The sequence below is a fragment of the Sinohyriopsis cumingii genome, unplaced genomic scaffold (genome assembly GCF_028554795.1).
Source record: "Sinohyriopsis cumingii isolate HCF-2022 unplaced genomic scaffold, ASM2855479v2 utg000295l, whole genome shotgun sequence".
Taxonomy (NCBI): Eukaryota; Metazoa; Mollusca; class Bivalvia; order Unionida; family Unionidae; genus Sinohyriopsis; species Sinohyriopsis cumingii.
In genome coordinates, this window is record NW_028315885.1 from 5638 (window position 1) to 27975 (window position 22338).

Here is a 22338-nt window from a genome sequence, read left to right on the forward strand (position 1 = left end):
AAATGGTTTTTGCCATAAATTGGCGCAGCAGATTAGAATTTATTAATTTTATGTATTTTTGATCGAGAACAAATTGATTAAGATATATTATATCAGCGCTAATATTACCAAGATTCACTACGCAATATCTCCCCAGCAATCCGCGTCATTACATTTGTTATGTTTATTACTTTTTTCATTTCATTATTTAGCTACTCATAGTTAATTAAAATGTAATTTGGCAATGTTTAAAAGCTATACTAATTTAAATATATTTTTCATACACTTTCTTTAGCATATCTTAAAGTAAATATTTTGTTTCAAATGTTGGCAAATTTCTAATGATTATTATCACTGCTATTGCGAGTTTATTGTTCAACAATTACGTTACTTATTGTTATCAGAAGGAGGCACTGCATGTATAATTAGCTTGCCGTATTTGCCCCAAGTAATTTGAAACAAATAATACCAAAATTTATTCTTAGGAAGCAGAAATATTGGATTTATAATTTTTCAATGATTCAAAATTATTTGATCATTAACACCAGTCTTCTTAATAATTTGCCCCTAGAGATCTGTGCCATCATCTTTACGCACCCAAGTCATCAAATTACTAATATTATACGTACACATTATATGCTCTTAACTGAACCTTATTCACAGCTAAATTCACGATATAATGAACACTCCCAAATATCGTATGCCGTGAATGCCAAAGGCAAAATGTCGGATCCACCCTACACTAACCTGATTTAAGACCATGTACCACAAGTACACCGACCGCCTGACTGAGAAGTGGAGATCATCTTATGTAACGTAAGTATACAAATCTGAGTGTCTTGTACTTGTCTGGTTCAATCATTCAGTTAAGTAACCTGCACTAATTTTTGTACATTCCGTAGAAAGGCATGACGCTAGATAGTTGTAGTAACTATACATGCATACTATAGGTAATGAAGGTATGAAAGTGGGCGAGATATATACATGTACACAGGGGAGAAGGTGAACGTTTCATTATGTTATGTTTTCTTTACAGTTAGATGGTTGAAAATGTATGTTCTGGAAACAAGAGATTCTTAGGACTTCACCCTCCTGAACCCCACTATAAGTACCATCCCACGAACCCCTTGAACCCGTGGGTACACGAATATTGCTAATGTGGCGTAAACAAAAGGTAAGTGGTATGAACCGGTGTAGGAGGCCAAATTAACCCCTGCCCAGATTATACCCGGGTATAGTTTGGCCCAGGCCAGAGTATACTCCGGGGGATAAAGTGTCCTAGGCTAAACTATGCCTGGGGATGTAAAATAGCCTGGGCCAGACCATACCCCTTCAGGCCAGAATCTGCCCCACTTGTATATTAAATTACTATTTACTTATCGTTCTGGTCTTTACTTATAGCAGGAAAACATGAACAACAATCATCACCGCCTTTTCTGAGTTTATAGAGGTATGTTTTAGCTTCAGCTTAAAGAAATAAGAATACCATTGTGATTTAAAAACTAGAACATATTGATGTGAGTGTTGGAAATATAATAGTTAATCAATACAATTGATTCTTCAAGTTTTCCACAAAAAGCTCAAATTTATGTGCATTGACACTACCGCGATAGTGTACCACATGATTAACACTGTCTCTGAATATGAAGAGTATGTATGTTGAAAAATTAAGTAATTCTTGTGCATATCAGTAGTGAATGGGGCCACTTTAGCGTCAAGGGGAATTAGCATTGAAAAACACCCTGGGCCACTTTAGCGTTAATGGAAAATATAACATTACGAAAACCCCTGGGACACTTTAGCGTCAATGGGAAATTTAACATTACGAAAACCCCTGGGCCACTTTAGCGTCAATGGGAAATTAACATGGGAATAAATCGTGGGTCTGTTTAGCGACAAGGGGAATTGAACATGGGAATAAATCGTGGGCCTGTATAGCGTCAAGGGGAAATGGAACAGGGTCCGGACCCTATTTTAATACGGTCCCGACCTTATGGGTCTATGGAAATTGAACATGGGAATAAATCGTGGGCCTGTTTAGCGACAAGGGAAATTTAACATGGGGAATGGGCCTGTTGAGGGACAATGGGAATTTAACATAGGGAATTTCAACATGGTGGGATTATATAGCGTCAAGGGAAATTGAACATGGTGGGACTGTCTAGGGACAATGGGGAAATTGTATAGGGCCTGTCTAGGGACAATGATGGTAGAGGGCCAAACACAACAGAGACAGAGACAGACATGCACTAGTACAAGCCTGAGATTTATATATAAAGCATTACCAAGACCTGAAATTTTGCTGGGGTGTTCAAAACTTTGCATAATTGTAATGATGCTATAAATAGCTATAATCAAGGAAAAGCTCAACGCCAAAATGGATGTGACTAAAAGGAACGCTAAAATGACGAAATTGTCCCATAATTTCAAACATATCCCCGAACAATAAGTTACAATGGTTTAGACTAAAATGGATAAAATTAGTAATTACTTACAATATCAACTTGTGTGACGATCGTGGATAACACCCATGTATCTATTCATAGCTACAACTTGTGGGTTATTCCTTTGGAAAACCCCACTATCTTTTTATAGCCTCAGCTTGAGTGACGTTCCTGTTTATGAACTCTAGTACATATGCATAGCTACGACTTGTGGAAAACCCCAAGTCCATATTTATAGTCTCAAAATTTCCAGCGACAGTGACGTCAATGTACTGGAAACTAGGGGATATATGGCAACAGTGTTGCAAGTGGCTGCCTGAATACGCGCAAATGTAGGTAGGTAGGTAAAATGTATTTGAAAGGGATAAAGTGAGTTTTATAGGGACAAACAGAGACCAATACACACACACACACACACACACACAACGTAGGCGAGCAGACATACACACACACACACAACGTACGCGCGCAGACATACGCACACACACACACACACACAGGGAAGGGAAAAAAACAAACCCCCAAATATACTATCAACACAGAGGGAAGCGGAAAAAAAACCAAGATATACTATCCACACGGAAGGGAGGTAAAACAAACCCAAATATACTATGCGTACAAACGTACGCGATGGCATACAAACCCCAAATATACTATCCACACAACGTCGCTAACGCGTACAAACCCAAAATATAATATCCACACAGAAGGGAGGGAAAACAAACCCAAATATACTATCCATACAAACGTACGCGAACGCATACAAACCCCAAATATATTATCCACACAACGTCGCTAACGCATACAAACCAAAAGTATACTATCCACCCAACGTATGCGCGCAGACATGCACACACACACACACACACACACACACACACACACACACAGAGGGAAGAGGAAAAAACAAACCCCCAAATATACTATCAACACAGAGGGAAGCGGAAAACAAACCAAGATATACTATATACACGCAAGGGAGGGAAAACAAACCCAAATATACTATCCATACAAACGTACGCGAACGCATACAAACCCCAAATATAATATCATACAACGTCGATAACGCATACAAACCCCAAATATACTATCCACACAACGTCGATAACGCGTACAAACCCAAAATATACTATCCACACAGAAGGGAGATAATACAAACCCCAAATAAACTATCCATACAAACGTACGCGAACGCATACAAACCCAAAATATACTATCCACACAACGTACGCGCGCAGACATACGCACACACACACACACACACACACACAAAGGGAAGAGGAAAAAACAAACCCCCAAATATACTATCAACACAGAGGGAAGCGGAAAAAACCCAAGATATACTATCCACACAGAAGGGAGGGAAAACAAACCCAAATATACTATTCATACAAACGTACGCGAACGCATACAAACCTCAAATATACTATCCACACAACGTACGCGAACACACACACACACACACACACACACACACACACACACACACACACACACTCACACAGAGGGAAGAGGAAAGAAAACAAACTCCAAATATACTATCTACACATGGAAGAGGAAGAATACAAATCCCATACCTACTATCCACACACAGGTGAGATGTAAAAACATAAACCCCATACATAAAATCCACGTAGAGGGAAGAAGAAGCAAATAATCCAATATACACTATCCTCAAAGAGGGAAGGGGAAAAAGCCATAATATACTAACCACACAGAGGGAAGAAGAAAACCATTATACACTATCCACACGGAGTGAAGTAATAACCCTTTATATATACTATCAAAATAGAGTGAAAAAATAACCCATTATATTTCACCAACACAGTGAAGAAGAAAAAGTTTTTTTGAAAGCACCTAAGCCCTCACCTGCAATGACCAACTCTGCCAAACACCTACACCCACCCCCACCCCAACACTACAAAACCGATTTAACCTCTTATTGTATGGCATCAGTGTGTGATTTTATGAAACATCAAGACATAAAATGATGGATGAAATAGACTGACTATTGTTTACCGACTTGCATGCCTAAAGAGCGTGCGTGAAGGAAAACATCCTTCCATTTCAATTCTAACTAAAACATGATCCAGAGGAATAGCGAGAGGTGAAAGAGCACAATTTCATGAAGTGTGAGTAAAAACAAAACACGCCATCCTTATTATAGAATGTCAAGACCAAGAGACACTTACGTTTTCTTTCTGGTCTATTCTCTTTTAGAAGCTAGTATGAAATTTCACATCAGGCCAACGCATCGGCTCACATTGTCAATTTTTCCATTTCCATGTCTTCACTGGCACGAGTTCTTCCTCATCTCTTCTTCTGAATCCCTCTCCTCTTTTTAGTCTTGTTTCTGTTTCTTCTCTTTTCTCTTAGGGCACTCTGAATCCCAGTGTCCTTTCTCTTGACAACGATAATAGGTATCTTGACTTTTGTTTCTCTTTCTTAGACGAAGCAGGTATTCTGGGGACAAATACCCATTTACCTTTGCAGATATAGCAAACTTCATCAGCACTTCTACACTTTCGTATGACTCTCATCAAATCAACGACCAAAAGAGTAAGTTTTGTTGCCACTTTCGCCTGTGAATTTTGCTTTCGTATGACTTTTAGCAAATATTTGACCAGTAGGTCGATCTGTGCTGACTCTTCCGTCTTCTTGATCGTTTGAGAGTGGAATGAATACTCTGACTCTAAGACACTCTACCTATATACAGGGACCTGCTGCGTATGAAACCTAGTCAAATGTAATTTTGCAATAAGATGAAACGATTTAATTGAGAAAGTAAAAGGCAATGACGTGCCGTGTCGCCTCACACAATAGCTGAAGTGTTAGCTCAGATCCGTGTCAGCGATTTCGAAGACGACATATCTGAGCTTTAATCAATGCTCTCCACATGTGCCACAATACCACGAGTCCTGATTCACGCCAAAAGAAATTTCGTTCGGTCCATAAAAAATAGTATCACATTTGAGAAACGCAAAAACGAACTTCCAGAAAACTGAAAACGACGGCTTACACCTACAACGTGAAATGTATGAGTTCAAATAGTGCGTAAAACTTAGTCAAATTAAATTTAAGGTCAAGACGAAACGATCTATTTTCGAAGAAGAAAGCAGACACCAAGCGACAATGGCGATCCGTGTCACACAACACTTTTCAAAATGTATTATTAGAGGTTTGTTCTAGCGATCTGCACGGTTAAATTAAATGGTTTACGCCAATGGTTTCTATTTGTAATTAAATTTTTGTACAAACGATATGCATGTAAGCGAAAGCTAACACACACACACACACACACACACGCACACATGTTACTGCATTGGGTGACAATAGAACGGGCAGTACTTTAGTCTGGAGTGTTTTGAGAAATGGGCAGACTTAACATTACATTGGAGAGAGAAAGAAAGAATGGTAAAGAAAAAAACGTAGGTCACCATTTTTGGTTTGTTATTTTTTTGCGGTATTATAGGACAAAGATAACTAACACAACCTCACATTCTATGTGAGAAATGTTCATTGTTTTCATTCATTCATCAATTTTATAAAAAAGGTATTGTGATATCTATTGTCAACTGACTGCTTAACATTTTGCTGTATATCTCAAATTTAAGAGATGTCCCGTGTTTCGTAGCACACGCGACTAACAATGTTGAAGAGCTTTCACAAATCTAAGGCAGGGAAAAAAGCAGCACCAAAACGCGCTTTGTTCTAGGAGTCACGGTACTAATTCAGTCCCCATCGTAAACCTATGCAAACCCCATGATCTTCAAAGTTCAATAACTTGAAGTATTTGAGTACTCATGATCAAACCTATATTTATCAGTATAGATGAAACCTGGATGTCAGCTTCCGTGTAGAGGAAAGGATATGAGCCGCGGCATTTTCTGGACCTGCATTTGTTTGAAACATGTGCTTTCAATTCTGCACCAAAGAGTCAGGTGCTAATTTTAGTAATGAGTGTTCCAAACTCAAGAATGTTAAAGGACTGAAATTCCATCAATAAAACAGTGTCTCTATTTTTTTCACTTACAACTAGGATAAGCTCTTAAAAGATTCTTTTTCCTACAACATAACTTACATTATTAACCAATCCTGGTCAGCCTAACCCATATAAATACTCTGTTTTAGGCAGGCTGGTTCCCATTTTTTCCATTCTATTATTAAGTGTGTTCTCTATCCACAGTCTAAACTGAGAGAAAATAGGTCGAACATTGGTAAATTTGTTTCTGAACGCATGTTTTGATTTTAGAATTCAGAGCTAAACATAGGCAGGGTTATACAGTGCAATGACACTCGCTTTATTCTTTAAAAAGTCATGTGTTTGTTGCCTTTCTGAGAAGAAAAACAAAACGGTAGACCTAATGTTGTAAACTTTTCCGTGACACATTGCGGTGCCAAAATAAGGATAAAACTAAGATACATGAATTGTCCAAGCTCATCAACTCAAGATATTACTTCATCCAACGATTTACTGATAAAAAATTCATCGTTATACAATTGTTAGGGTGTAAGGTTTTGAAAAAAACGACATGACAAACGGAACAGCTCAACTATTTATGATAACTACTGATCACATTTTTTGGAGAGGTATCTTTAAAATGAACAAATACCATTAAGATTTCAATAAAAAACTACTATAAGAGAGAGAGAGAGAGAGAGAGAGAGAGAGAGAGAGAGAGTATGTTATTCCTACTTTTAAAAAGAATTACGACAATTACGTTTGTTTTTTTATGGCATATTTTCCCTAAGAAATTTTCAAGGAAACACACATTACACTTAGAAAATAAAATCCATCGGAAAAAATCCACCATTGTAAAATATCACCAGAGTGAACTGTTGACAAATGCGACTAAAACGTACTCACAGAATAGTACAATTAAACATTATTCCTTGATGTATTTTGCAATAAGACTGACGCAATTTCCATGGGATCGCCCAGTTTACGATTGTTCGTGCATTAGTTTAATTTTTTAAAATATTTTTTATATATAAATAGTCTAAAGGATAGACCCAGTAAAGCATGACCATTCTCGTCACTGTGTGAATAGCTACTCAAGTCAATTCGAAGTGAACGCGGTAAGAAAATAAGTATAGCCAATGAAATGGCTTACAACGGGTGATGCATTGTTTTGTTCTAAGGCTGTGTGCCAAAAGTGTGTGCGTGTTTTGGAAAATGGTAGAAATTGGATATACAATTTTCTCGTGACACTTATAAAGTGAAGAGTCTGTGCAAGTGTCAAAAGCCAAAGTCATATAACTTTTGTATTTTGTACGGCTTGTACAGATTTCCACTTTAGAAAATGTGAGGTATCACAACTTATTATCACAAACAGAAGTGGAACATAGGGGTTGCAAGAAATAAAATAACTCAGGCAGTTGGTGTCATCAAGAGTGCTAGAGACGGTACCCGAACTTGCTTGCTTGCTTACTTGAATTAAAGTGATTTTCGCTTCAATGGAGCATGTATCACTGGTTTAATCACGCACCGCGTGATTTTTAATTGCTCCTGGGGAAGGAAAGAGAGCCTCATCCTCCAGGCTTTTATGTACTCACAGAGTAGTTTTAAATTTAGCCACTCAGATGTAGGACTAACTAGTCCTTAACAACCTGACTGAAAGGCTTTAAACATGAGTGGGAATAGTCTCACCACACACTCATTTTTCTTAGTTGGATTGAAATGCCTCAGGTGTCAACCCAAGCAGTATGTAACGCCCGCTACGATTGGTCGGCAACGATGACGTCACATTAGGACACATGGGCGTGTGGTAGGTGGAAATCGTTCCACATTCTGCCACGTGTACGATGTCCGAGCGTGGTAAAGGAGGAAAAAAGGTGCTCAGCAAGCCAGCCATGGATGTTAAGTACTCCCCAAAACGCCAGCCCGTACTTATTTCAGATCAAGTCCAGTTTTTGCTAATGGACAATAAAAAGTACCAATAATGTGTTAGCCCCTGTGCAATTAGTTTAAATCTAACGATTCTGTTAAATTTCCTACTTCCTAACGTATCTATTTGATATTAGTACTTAGTGTACACAAAAATAGCCATACTGGTCTTATTTAAATTAATATGTCTAAGCGACATATACAAGTTTTGTCACTGTTTGGTTTAACAAGTTAAGTTTGTTACGGTGTTTCAATGAGTCAAGTTTGTTTCGAGTTTAGTCAAGGAGGGATACCAAGCCAAATATGGTTCCCTATTTAATTAAAGGTAATCTTTTGGAGCCCTAAAAAGGGCTGTATTTTCTGCAAGATGTACCACGTCTCTCTTTCGCCCTCGCGATCTTTTCCGCACTCCTAGCCTCATGATGCTTGATATCAGGAAACGAATAGCTATGATGGTGTGTGTGTGTAAATTGGTCTCTGTTTGTCCCTATAAAACTCACTTTATCCCTATCAAATACACTCTACCTACCTACCTACAGTTGCGCGTATTCAGGTCAGCCACTTGCAACACTGTTGCCATTTATCCCCTAGTTTCCAGTACATTGACGTCACTGTCGCTGGAAATTTTGAGATTATAAATATGGACTTGGGGTTTTCCACAGGTTGTAGCTATGCATATGTACTAGAGTTCATAAACAGGAACGTCACTCAAGCTGAGGCTATGAAAAGATAGTGGGGTTTTCCAAAGGAATAACCCACAAGTTGTAGCTATGAATAGATACATGGGTGTTATCCACGATCGTCACACAAGTTGATATTGTAAGTAGTTACTAATTTTATCCATTTTATCCATTTTAGTCTAAACCATTGTAACTTATTGTTCGGGGATATGTTTGAAATTATGGGACAATTTCGTCATTTTAGCGTTCCTTTTAGTCACATCCATTTTGGCGTTGAGCTTTTCCTTGATTATAGCTATTTATAGCATCATTACAATTATGCAAAGTTTTGAACACCCCAGCAAAATTTCAGGTCTTGGTAATGCTTTATATATAAATCTCAGGCTTGTACTAGTGCATGTCTGTCTCTGTCTCTGTTGTGTTTGGCCCTCTACCATCATTGTCCCTAGACAGGCCCTATACAATTTCCCCATTGTCCCTAGACAGTCCCACCATGTTCAATTTCCCTTGACGCTATATAATCCCACCATGTTGAAATTCCCTATGTTAAATTCCCATTGTCCCTCAACAGGCCCATTCCCCATGTTAAATTTCCCTTGTCGCTAAACAGGCCCACGATTTATTCCCATGTTCAATTTCCATAGACCCATAAGGTCGGGACCGTATTAAAATAGGGTCCGGACCCTGTTCCATTTCCCCTTGACGCTATACAGGCCCACCCTGTTCAATTCCCCTTGACGCTATACAGGCCCACGATTTATTCCCATGTTCAATTCCCCTTGTCGCTAAACAGACCCACGATTTATTCCCATGTTAATTTCCAATTGACGCTAAAGTGGCCCAGGGGTTATTCCCATGTTAATTTCCCATTAACGCTAAAGTGGCCCAGGTGTTTTCGTAATGTTAAATTTCTTATTGACGCTAAAGTGGAACAGGGGTTTTCGTAATGTTACATTTCCCACTGACGCTAAAGTGGCCCAGGGTGTTTTTCAATGCTAATTCCCCTTGACGCTAAAGTGCCCCCATTCACTACTCATATCGCTCAACAATATTGATATAATGGGGGTATAATTGGCCTGAGGTGTATGATTTGGCCTAGGCCATAATATACCCCAGGGGTATAAAATGGCCCAGTCCATAATATACCCGGGTATAATCTAGCCTATGCCGCTTTAACCCCAGGTGGAATCGGTTCACAATTAATACTTCCAGTTCAGTACCCACGAATGTAGTTCTAGTCTATTTTTAGAACATTTTTTCCTCTCTCATTTTGGTGGTGATAGAAGAGTTTTATTTATACATTTTTGGTAGGGATTTAAAGGCAACTGTTTATTCTTGATAATATGAGCTCATGGTGTTGTTGTATGTGTGAATTTCGGCGACAGTGCACAGTGAATAATAAGGTCTTGGTGATGATCCGGAAGTGAAATCTGTGTTCTGTTTACATGCAGCTATGTTGACAGTTCAGCATCTAAAAAAGAGCAGGTCAACCTTTGACGAGAACTTCACCGTGAAGTCATCTTTAAAGGTATTTTAGGTTAACATATGATTTGTATTGATTGTCACACAGTGGAAAGGTCCGTACTGAGAAACAAATGTAGAGAACATATAGTAAAATTAATTGTTTCCTATGTCCAGGTATACTCCGGACTGGGGGTATACTATTGTTTGTTACACCGGGATACTCTGAGTGAAAGCAACGTTCGTTCCTGCATGGTAAGCGTTTCCCGGACATACTGTGAATCACCTATAGTTTTCGCTAACGCCCATTCTACACGTCCCTGTATTCCTCCTACAGATTATTTTTAGAGGTTCAGTTATATACACAATGCACACAACTTTGTCATTTGATTTATTAATTTTAATTTCCTTTTTTGATCTTATCAAGGGGTCTATAACAATATCGTGTTTCATATGCTTTGAACCAAAACGGGAATTTGTTTGTATTACCATGACATCATATCAGCGTGGCCGAGTCTATTTTTCAGCCTATAAGAGTGATGTAGTTCACTCTCTTCGATAAGTTCTAAATATTCTGTACATTGGTTTAACTTTTTGGAATTACATCCCTTTGAAACCATGTACATACAGTAAAATATATTGCATTATTCGTTTCAGAAAGATAAAATGTGTTATTTTTTTTAACTAATAAATATTTACATTGCAAACACTGGATCCAGTAGACACGGTATTTACTTGTGTTGTACTAGTAACATGGCAGGTTCATTGTTCATAACTAAACCCCCGTTTAGTTTGAAACCCGAAACAAGATTTACAGTGTTAGAGACACCACCCAACCTTCCATGCAGAGACACTAGGTTAGAACGTAAAATTTAATGAATCATGTGACTAAGTCTTGCGCACGTTTTTTTTTTTTTTTTAAACCGCAAGCGGGAGATTCCCACGCTATCCTGAGAGGGGTGTGAATACTATAAGTGCAAGGAAAGCGTTCTCAAGGAAACATATTTATTTATTTATTGCTTTTGTGCATGTTTGGTTTATTTTGTTTAATTTGTTTTCCATGCTCATTTTTTCTTTTCACGCACATTCTTTCAAATTTCATTTCTAATAATTATCCTATCATTCTACTTTTCTTTTCTGAGCCAGTGAATGTCTGATTGGGATTGAAATTCAGGCGCAAATACAAATGTATTTTTATAAATATCAATATAGTCTCAAATATTATAACACAGAGCTGCACGGGCATTAAATAGTGTTCCTTTCTTGTTGTCTATTCTTTCTCTTATAATTACATCCTTCCATCTGTTTAAACCTACCTACCTACATTTTGTCTTGCATACATATATAATACATAACTAATATATCTTTTTGAAAATGAAAGGGTTTGGTCGATAGTCGTTTAGCTATATATTAACATGTCATTATTTATTACGTCTCATATATCTAGTGATGCAATAAAAAAGAGACTATAATATAAATGTTCAAATTGTCTGAACTACTCAGATGGGTGGCAAACGTAATACGTAGCGACTATAATAACTAGCACGTGTAATCACAAATGACTGATACGTTTAATAGGCTGCGACACAAACGACTGGTAATGACTTTGAAGACTGGAACGAGTAATCGGGAATGACTCAGATTACTGGTACGTGTAATGGGTAATACCTTAGAAGACTGGTACGTATAATTTGTAATGACTCATATGACTGGTACGTGTAATCGATAATGACTCAGTTGACTAGTACCTTTACTAGGTAACGACTTAGATACTTGTACTTGTAATATATGGCTCAGAGGACAGATACGTATAATCGGTATTGACTAATAAGATTGATACATATAATCGATAATGACTCAGATGACTGGTATATTTACTCGGTAAATACTCAGATGACTGATGCGTGTAATCGGTAATGACTCAGAAGACTGGTCCGTGTACTCGATAATGACACAGATGACTGGTGACGTGAAATTGATAAGGAGATGAAGATCTAGTTAATTTCTGCGAGCGCGTATGTTTAGTCAGCTTTCAATATTAATTTTGATGGGTTTTATACTTGTTTATGATTTACTAGTAGCTCCCTTATGATAACTCGATTGCTTGTGCTTATGAACTGTTTTCATTAATTGTATATAATAAGTGATCAATTTACGCAATAAAATAACTATTGGCTGGACTTATCCAAATGCATTAAAAAGAGCTGATGTTGTTGTTGTGGTTGTTATGGGTTTTAACGCCATTTTCAGCACACGATAGGCGATGTATGGCGGCCAGTATTAATGGTGGAGGAAGAACCTGGGAACTTCCAGGGAAGAACCACCGACCCACGAGAAGCTACTGGAAAGCTTCTCACATACCCATATTGGCCGAATTCTAGACTCTAACCCACGCAGACAGAGGTGAGATGACAATGATCCGTAACTGAGAGCTCTTTAGACCACTCGACCACTCAGGGCCCCAAGAGCTCTTGCAAGAATATACTAGTGGTGTTGATGTTTTTATTTTAATTTATGTAAAAGTCTATTTACTAATGTTTCAGGTTGAAATGAAAGTTTATTCGGATCATGTCTTCAATTTGTTGATGTACTGTTCCTTGGTTAACTGTATTAAGTTTGGACCGGAAAGATCAATATTTCCCATTGATCCAATTGTCGACACGGCGTGTGGACAAGTGAAAGGCATAAGGAATGACGGTGCTTATTCCTTCCGCGGAATACCATACGCTGAGCCACCTGTCGGCCAGCTGAGGTGGACTCCTCCACGACCTCTGAGCAAAGACCGTGGCACGTGTTGGTCAGGCGTATTAGATGGACGGGAGTTTGGATCACCGTGCTATCAAATCAATATTTTCAACCAAAGTACATTCAATGGAAACGAGGACTGCCTATACCTAAACGTATGGACACCAACATTAAACAAGATTTCTCGACGTCCGGTAATGGTTTGGATCCATGGAGGTTCCTTGGTAAATGGAAATGCAAACGAATTCATGTATATGCCAACTGAACGACTTTCAAAGGAGACGAATGTTGTGTATGTGGGGATGAATTACCGTTTGCATGCATTTGGCTTTATGGCACTTGAAGTATTGTCTGCAAATTCGACAACAGGAACATCGGGGAACTATGGTCTTATGGATATAATCGAGGCTCTTCGTTGGGTACAGAATAATATTCATAATTTTGGAGGGGATCCAAATAAGGTAAACATGTATATTGAAAATTTTGACATTTGTATTCTAATATGATGTAATTTTTAATCTCTTTCATCAGCAACAATAACTAATATCATGTGTTGTTTATGTAGTTTTGCAGTTACGGAATTTACCCCAAATTCATTTCCAAGTTTTGAATTTCTGACTCTCACTCTTTACAATGAGGAAACTTTTGTCGCGTAATCCATTTAGTAATATGGGTTATATCCTACTCGGGTTGTTATTAAATTGTATTTGAACTGAATCGACACCTGCTTGCAGTAATAAATGATGTATTGTGTAGATAGTCTAGCTCATTACAAGCGGTTCCCTGATATAATTGCTAACTAAGGTCAGTATGCACTAATTATATAAAAGACATAATATACTATATGTTATGCAACAATTATGACTTTGTTTTCATATTGTTAACGAAGTGTAAGTGGCCGAAGGTAAAGTACAATAATCTATCCCAAATATCACTTTCAGGTTACTATATTTGGTCAGAGTTCCGGAGGAACGGCCATCTTCGCACTGCTTGCTTCCGCTCTGAGCAAAGGTCTTTTCCACCAGGTCTGGCTTGCGAGTGCATCTCCTATTCTGAATAAGACTGCAAGTGAAGCTTACAAGGATAACTTAATTTTTCTGAACAACACCGGCTGCTATAACATCGACTGTTTGTACAGGTTATCATCCTTTCAAGTAACCGCTGCTGTACCATGGGATGTCTACCCCTATTGGTCAATGGATGACCTGATGGATCTTCCAGTTAAGGGGCGATTCGATGGTGCATTGGCTATCATTGATGGTTAGTTTTGAACCAGTTACTCATTGACTTTATTTTAAATTATTTATGTTATAAACTGTACACTATACTGGATACAAATTTCATTTGTAAAGTGATTAATTGATTGATTAATGAAGCAAAAGTAGTCTCGACCAGGATTAGTGGGCACCTATGTTAAACAATACGATCACTTATTTATATACTTTCGTCGAAAGATTGTTATTCTTTATTTCATTCTTAAGAAAAGGCAATGTCGTTTTTACGAATAAGTTTCAGCATCGTAATAATTCTTTCTAAATTATGTCATTTTGATATGCACCATTTCACATTCGTCCTCACTTCTCATCCTCTGCCTCTACATAACCAATCGAAATCATATTTACGCCGCAGCATATATGAAGTCAGTTTAAAAAATAATAATAAAAAAAACTTATTATTATCTTATTCCTCCTGGATTCAGTTTCCTTTGCCATGGAAATCATTTTAGTATGTAATATATAATGTGATACAAAATATATTAGTGGAAGGAAAATTATACCTCCACAGTGGCGACATCACTTTTGGAACGACTTTCCTCTCTCATTTAACAAATACATCTAACATATTTATGTTATTTCATGTATGCTGTTTACGACGTTATGCCCAGACGGACGATATATGCGATGTGCAATAAACCCATCTTCTTTCTGCTAAATGTCAAAATCCACGCAATAAATGTATTAGCAAAAATAAACATTTCATTTTTATCGAAGTTAAGGAGGTATTGATTTGGCAATGTGCTCCATTTAAAGCATTATATGTACTTGCTAAATCTGTAAGAAATAGCTATTCTAAAATTATGGTGTAATGTATTAATGCAGCCATTAATCGCAGTGGCACATACCAGGGGAAGTGCATGCCAACCTCAAGTCACTACCTTAAAACTATATAATATAAAGAATATATATGATTGCCTGGTATATATAAAGAAATTATATTCACTCCAGTTGTTAAAACACCTTGTATTCTCGCTCATGGTATCGTCTTTAGCAACAAAGTAACGGTTCCATATCACTCCTGAAATGATTCCTTATATCTAATCATACAAACTTGATGTTTTGTACATAATTGATGGCTAATACTGACCATTGCATGTCATTTCAGTCTGGTTGGTATTTTTCCCGTAATAATTTTCTTTTTTTCATATGTCGTATTACCATCATCATTGGGTAACTGCGCCTTTTCATTTTTGCTTCACGTCTTTGCAGATCTTTATGTGTTCTCTTTATTTACTTATACTTATGCTTCCATTGATATGCTAAAGATTCTAACACTTATCCACTGGACATCTTCTCATTAGTCTCAATGTCCTTTTTCATTTCGCTCCATAATGTTTTAACTGGATCTAACATCCCATTATTTGATATGTTTCTTTCACATTTGCGTTTTGTCTTCTTTTTTCATGTATAACATTCCGTTCACATGCATTCCATCCCCTCTGCATCACGGTAGTCAATTTTCATTTATAATAATTCGTCCATTATTTTGCATTTTGTTTTCTTCTGAGCCCTAATGTCTACTTTGTTATATATATATATATATATATATATATATATATATATATATATATATATATATATATATATACCCCTTTGCAAACACAAACAACTCTTCCTCCAAAACCGTATATTTCTTCTGCTACAATTTTCATCTTATTCCATTATGATTTCCAACCAGTTTCGGACTCCATTCGTCTCGTATCATTCTGCCTTATATTAGCCAATAGCGGCTTATATACGGGTGTAACATGTTGGGTTAGGTATCCTGTTTCTCATTCCAGCTATCATCCCAAACGAAATTTGAACTATTAATATCTATGTTAACCATGCAACTATTCAGTAACTTTCACAAGGGTTTAAATAGTACATGTGTGCCTCACACTATGTCTTACATTCTTTAAGTGGACCAATATCCATATTTGTTTTGATACTTGCCAGCCATCAAACCCTTGAATAATCAGTACCACTACCTCAAACTGTTGCTGTTTCTTGTAACTCTGATGTTGCGGTCAATGCTATTGTTCTTACGCTGTTTTGGGTTATCTATTGCATATTTTGTTGTCGCTTCATACACATAGCATATACAAAGTTAAAATATATATTGGTAGGTCACGTCTTGAAGGAAGCACCTTTAGAAGCTTGGATCAATGGCCACGTTATAGATGTGCCGGTCCTTATCGGTAAGTCAGTGTTCGTGGGGAATACGGAAAAAGGATCTACACCATGCAAAAGAGGGTTAGCTGGAACTTATGAAAATATATTGCACTAAATATGTATTTTAATAACGAGGGATCCTCCAAATACGTATGAATATGTCGTACAAAAAAGTACGGTTAAGATCCATATCATGTCAGGAAAACAAGATTTCCATGAACAGTGTAAGCTAAATTTGTACTCTGACTGATTTGTTATATTTAACCATATGTCTTAAATTTTAGCACATCAATATGTCTTAGATTTTCTATGTGTATTTGATCAAAATTATTGTGCTTAGTCTTGAAGAGTTTCTGACATCTAGGAGTAAAAACTAAGTCCAACTTTTTCACCAGTTTCACTCACCAGTTTCGGACATCTAGGAAAACAAACTAAATCCAACGTCTTCACCAGTTTCTGACATTGAGTGCAAAGAAACAGAGTCCAGCTTGTTAATCCGTTGCTCACACCATGATCCCCGTACCCAGAATATCTCTGGAGACCTTTATAAATACGACTGAACACATCAGTGCCAAAACTCGAACGATTATATCAAGAACAGACCAATTATTAAGCCCAGTGCTGTAACGATATTAATTAAAGAAATACTGAAGGCAAATTCAATAATAGTATTCATAAAATCACAAGTCTAAAGACTGCCTGGAAGGAGACATGGCGGAAACGACTGCCAGGAAGGAGAGATGGTGGAGAGAGACAAGCATATAATGCAAAATACTTTTATTGCACAAACATACAACGATCCAAAATAACCAGTTCCTTACTACTTCTCCAAACCCACCAGTTCGTTACTACTTTCTCGCATTTCAAATTCTCGCTATTGAATTTGTGCTTTGGACATATACATTTCCGTCCACTCTTGCGTATTGAACCCATTCCATTAAAATCAAGAACAAATGCAAAATAAAAATATAAATCCATACTGCCATTGAAACACTATTGCCATTAATGCAAGTTTGATATTTTACGATCCACCATTCACTTCACTGCATACATTCAATGCATACAAGTCAAAAGACTTTTCGTCCAATTGTGCTTTTGACAATGCATTTGAATTTTATTCAAATTCATCATATGCCATTCAGAACTCTTCAGAAAAAACGTGCAGTTATTGTTTTCCAGTATCAATTAACGGTTTAATTGAGATTCCGCTTCATTAGTAGGTTGAGTAGAACCTTGCTCAAAAATCTTTCCCAAAAGAGGTTTTGAGTATACACTTTCTCATGCTTTGGCCAGATTCTGACCAAAATCCTACCAAAATAGGGTTTTGGGTAGATATCGACTCAAGCTATGGCCAAAGTCTAGTCGAAAACCCACCAAAACCTAGCTGATGAAACCTCTTGTGCTTGGCCTTGAAGAGAATATATATATATATATATATATATATATATATATATATATATATATATATATATATATATATATATATATATATATTGTTACGACTCTATGGTCATAAAGTAACAGAAAGACGCAAATGCACTAAGTTCTGTACAAGTTAACACATTATTTTAGTGTCAAATAGAAACTTACAGTATTGTGATTTAATTACAAAATAATCCTAACAATGTTCTACAGAAGCCCAAAAGACTCGAATGTTCCGATTGAATTTCAGATCCTCAAATGTACTAGTCTGCCGATAGACAGTCCAGATGTATCATAATTAGATTGTCCAGAAGTCTTCTGAATATCTCACAAGAGTCACTTAATCATATATTAGTCCAACGAGAACACTAGTTTGAATGAACATTCTAAATAAATGTCTCTTCTTCAATAATATATGCACATAACATAAAAACATCTTTGGACTTGTGCTACAAGAACATATGACATCAGAATGAAGCAACTGTCCAGTCTGTCCTACATCTGTATAGAAATAGGTTCTAAAAACAGTTTGCTCCTACTCACCATGTGACAATTTTGGCAAACACCCTAAATCGTAAAAAGGACTTAAATGTAATTATCTGTCAAGTGGGAAATAAGTTCATTCATCTATGAAACCACATGTCCATATTTCTTTGAATATTTGTGAAGGTCATTTCCAGATTTTGTTGCTTTGCTGAGAATAATGAAGATTTTTGCTTCAATCAAACCGTCTAATTATCATTCAGTGCTATATAAATTGATTCCATTAACTTTATTTCTTTGATATTTGAGAAAATGGGTAGAAGAATGTACTGTAAGGGGCAACTATTGATTGGGTCACATCTCATTTTTATTTGTTGACTATTAAGTATGAAGCTATTCTTGCAATTTTAAATTTCGTTTCCCTATACTAGGACATTTCTCGGACGAATATCGGCATTGATGAAACGCAACCAAGCAGAGATTCGCTTCAGCCTTCGTCTTCAATGTATCGCTGATTGATGTAACTCTTCATTTAGCCAACGAATATTTTGGATATAAATATTCACATCAAGTGCTCATAGAACTTGGGCATCAACCGTCATTCTTAATGGGTTGTATGAATTCCCTGCACAGTCATTGTATTGGAAATTAAAGTTATGCGCTCGATCGAGATGAAAGTGCCATAGGAAAAACAAAAACAGCAACATATTTGATGGCCACTAACGGCAAGGGCAACATTAGATACATTGTCGCGATGAGAGCTGCGGTACCCATTTTGAGTTTTACCACGCACGGTATATTGCACCTAACGCGCTGAACGAACGTACCATAAATATATTATCGTCGACTATACAGAGATCCAAGTATACCAGCACCCAAGCGAGGATTGTCCTTGCGGAATAACTGGTGTTGCCAACAAAAACGCAATGGGCCAACCGCGTCCGTACTAACACGGAGTTAATGGGTTTATTTCCCAGCTCGTCATCGCCTCGACCAAGGGTACTCTCAAGGCAGGTAAACAAGGTATTACGTTGGTGTCCTATGATATTTTCAATGCCATCCGCGGTTAACGTTACTCAATCAAAAAGCATAACAATTCCATAACATTTCGAGATTGCATTTGCGGAAACGACTGTTTGATTTTATCTCATGGCGACAACGTAATCGACATCAAGGTAAAACCCGGGCTATTGAAGTTCTCGGTCTCCAAGTAGGTAAGATGCTAACTTTTTCACTATCAATTTGAAAGCGATTCATAAGAGAATTAATGGGTTTGGTGCTCTGGGAATTGGTGATCCATTGCAAAACCGTTCTTGACAGCTTTATTATATATTCGGTGCGTGACACGACCATGTAAGCCAGATTTGACCATTCTATTTGAACATTGATTGTCCAAAAATGCTTTGGATGCGATGTTGCAAATCTTCTTGCGCTATTGTTAGCAATAGCTCATTCAGTACACGAATGGCACGTACTTGCTTGCGGAAAGTCACATTGACGTTGTTTGAGAACTTGCACGCATCTCTACTCACTGATCTTGATCGGAGTTCAAGCGCATTCTGAATTTTAGTTCCTTTTAACGATCGTCCTTGTGCGAGTAAATCGTAGTGAACATCGCCATCCTAATCAGCTAAACGTTGCAGCAAATCACGACCTGATTCAATGCACGGAATCACGTACCTGGGATTATGTCTCTAACGTTTCCTTGGTTTGTGAGTATATCATCCTAGATAATCACACACGGGATAAATTTTGTTTCCATGCGGGCTGGATCCTTCAGGTCCGAATAAAATCGAAAAAACCTGCGATGCATCACTGATTTAAAATTACAAGCTCTCTCATCTTTTGTATGGGCTCATAAAGGGATATATTATTTGTAATCGCAAATATGACTGGTTTTAAACATGTTTAAAATTATCACATCTATACTTGTTGTGTCATAATTATATATTTTGGTAAGTTCGTTAAAGAAATGAACTGCGATATGGGCTTAAGAGCAGTAACTCTCTAATCACCCCAAAAACGTAGGCCATTGATCTTATGAATATATATCATTTGGCATATAGTATTCACTTCAATCGTGTACATTAGTCTTCGTTTCATAAGAAACCTTCATGTAATCGCGATATTGTATAGTCTAACTTCATTACATTGCCTAATTTTAAACTGGTATTTATGCGCATATATTAACTAATAAGGTTGTTCAAATTATCTATATTTCAGGTTGTACCGCACAAGAGGCCGATCTAGCGTCTACGATAAATTTTACTGATTTTACTTGGGAGGACTACACACATACGGTTACAAAATCACTCGGCACCTTTAGCCACTATATTGCAAAGACGGCGCTGAAGTTATACCCTCCAGGCCACATATCACCAGAATATCAGTACACCACCATGACGAGCGATGCCAGAATATGCTGTGCGACCGACTATATAAGTTTCGTGGCCGCAGAGTCCTTCAAATCTCCAGTATACCGTTATGTGATCACAGGATGGCCATCAAAGCCACTGAAATCACCATTACAGGTGTATGGCGCTCAGTACTCTATGCACGCGATAGAAATATTTGGATTTTTCGGAAGCTTTGGTCAAATATTAGAACAGCTCTCTCTGACAGATATCGAGTTTCAATACAATATACGATCGGAAGTGATGTCTTTTGTTCTTGATGGCCACCCACATACTTCCGACTGGTTACCTTATCCATCAAGTGTGGCAGAAATTTCACAATCAACTAAAGTACTTACAGCATACCACCCTAAAGAGTGCACATTCTGGTTAAGGAATGGATTCTTTTCATATTCATGGATCAATTAAAATGCATTTGGGAATGGCAACATGTGGACTTTAAATTAATCACATGCTCCGCTTAATCGGATTAATTTATTTTCCTTGTAAATGAAAGTTTCATCACACATTGCGTTTAAGACACTGTACAGTACTCTAACAACAATCGGTTTCGTAGAAGGTTGTCAAACGTTAGTCAACATATGGAAATATATGAAAAATGAATGCATATAAGTGTTTTTGACATAAAATCTAGCTTGCAACTTTTATACTTTCCCAGTGTGAATAAATAAAAAGATTCTAAAGCTGAAAATGCAAATATATTTTTAGTTTCCATTACATCAACACAAGTTCTAGAGTTATGAACAATCGAGGAGCCAACTTCTATCAAGTTCTTTGAATGGTAACTGCTTTTCACCTGCACACGTGATCGTTCTGACGTAGTTAATTATTTAGGGGGACAGGGAACCATTCTCTCTTTTGATGTGGTTTGGGAAGTGGAAGTGTCCGATGTTAAACAACTTGCCTTTAGTGATTGGCTTTAAAAGGAGACGATGTCTTTTTTTATCTTGACATGGTGTGAGCAAATTATGTATTCATCTGCACTCTCAAAAAGAAATGCATTTTCAAGCATGTGTGTATCTGTATAAAAAGCTTATAAAGAAAATTATATGTCAGCTCGTTTTCAAGTCATGGCAAAGAAAGATATCCGTGATGAAAGTACTACACGCAACAGTATACCAAATGCATTTCAAATTAATGAATATGTTAATAATATGGTTATAATTAACATCAATAGAGAAACTTGACCGCTTAACAGAGCATTAAACCGCCAGTTGTGTGATACGATTCACAAATCATAAGCTTATGTGCTCTCTATCATTTACGAAGAATTATTGTAACATGCCTCAGAAACATATATCTTGCAGGAATTTCCGATATTGTAGTTTGCGCTATTTATATAAGGAACGATATTATTATTTCTCATGAAATGACACTTGTTTATTCTCTTAC

The 22338-nt window shown here is 37.2% G+C and overlaps 1 protein-coding gene across 4 annotated transcripts; it reads left to right on the top strand.

Annotated features, from left to right (window-relative positions):
* The first annotated feature begins 648 nt into the window (after window positions 1-648).
* LOC149774368 (uncharacterized) lies at window positions 649-21637 on the top strand. Of its 4 annotated transcripts, XM_089945360.1 has the most exons (7): window positions 652-795; window positions 1016-1153; window positions 10629-10706; window positions 12995-13657; window positions 14138-14456; window positions 16582-16653; window positions 20756-21637. In XM_089945360.1, exons 2-7 carry the CDS (start codon window positions 1136-1138, stop codon window positions 21352-21354), a joined length of 1749 nt encoding a protein of 582 aa, XP_089801486.1. In that variant the 5' UTR covers window positions 652-795; window positions 1016-1135; the 3' UTR covers window positions 21355-21637. The 4 variants fall into 4 exon arrangements, with proteins under 4 accessions (XP_089801488.1, XP_089801486.1, XP_089801487.1 ...); XM_089945361.1 differs by lacking the exon at window positions 10629-10706; XM_089945362.1 differs by lacking the exons at window positions 1016-1153; window positions 10629-10706 and having other exon boundaries at window positions 649-795.
* The last annotated feature ends 701 nt before the right edge of the window (window positions 21638-22338 follow it).

Coding starts and splice junctions, on each gene's coding strand:
- LOC149774368 (XM_089945360.1), top strand. Junction 13,658..14,137: donor TTGGAGGGGATCCAAATAAG/GTAAACATGTAT, acceptor TATCACTTTCAG/GTTACTATATTTGGTCAGAG. Junction 14,457..16,581: donor TGCATTGGCTATCATTGATG/GTTAGTTTTGAA, acceptor ATATATTGGTAG/GTCACGTCTTGAAGGAAGCA.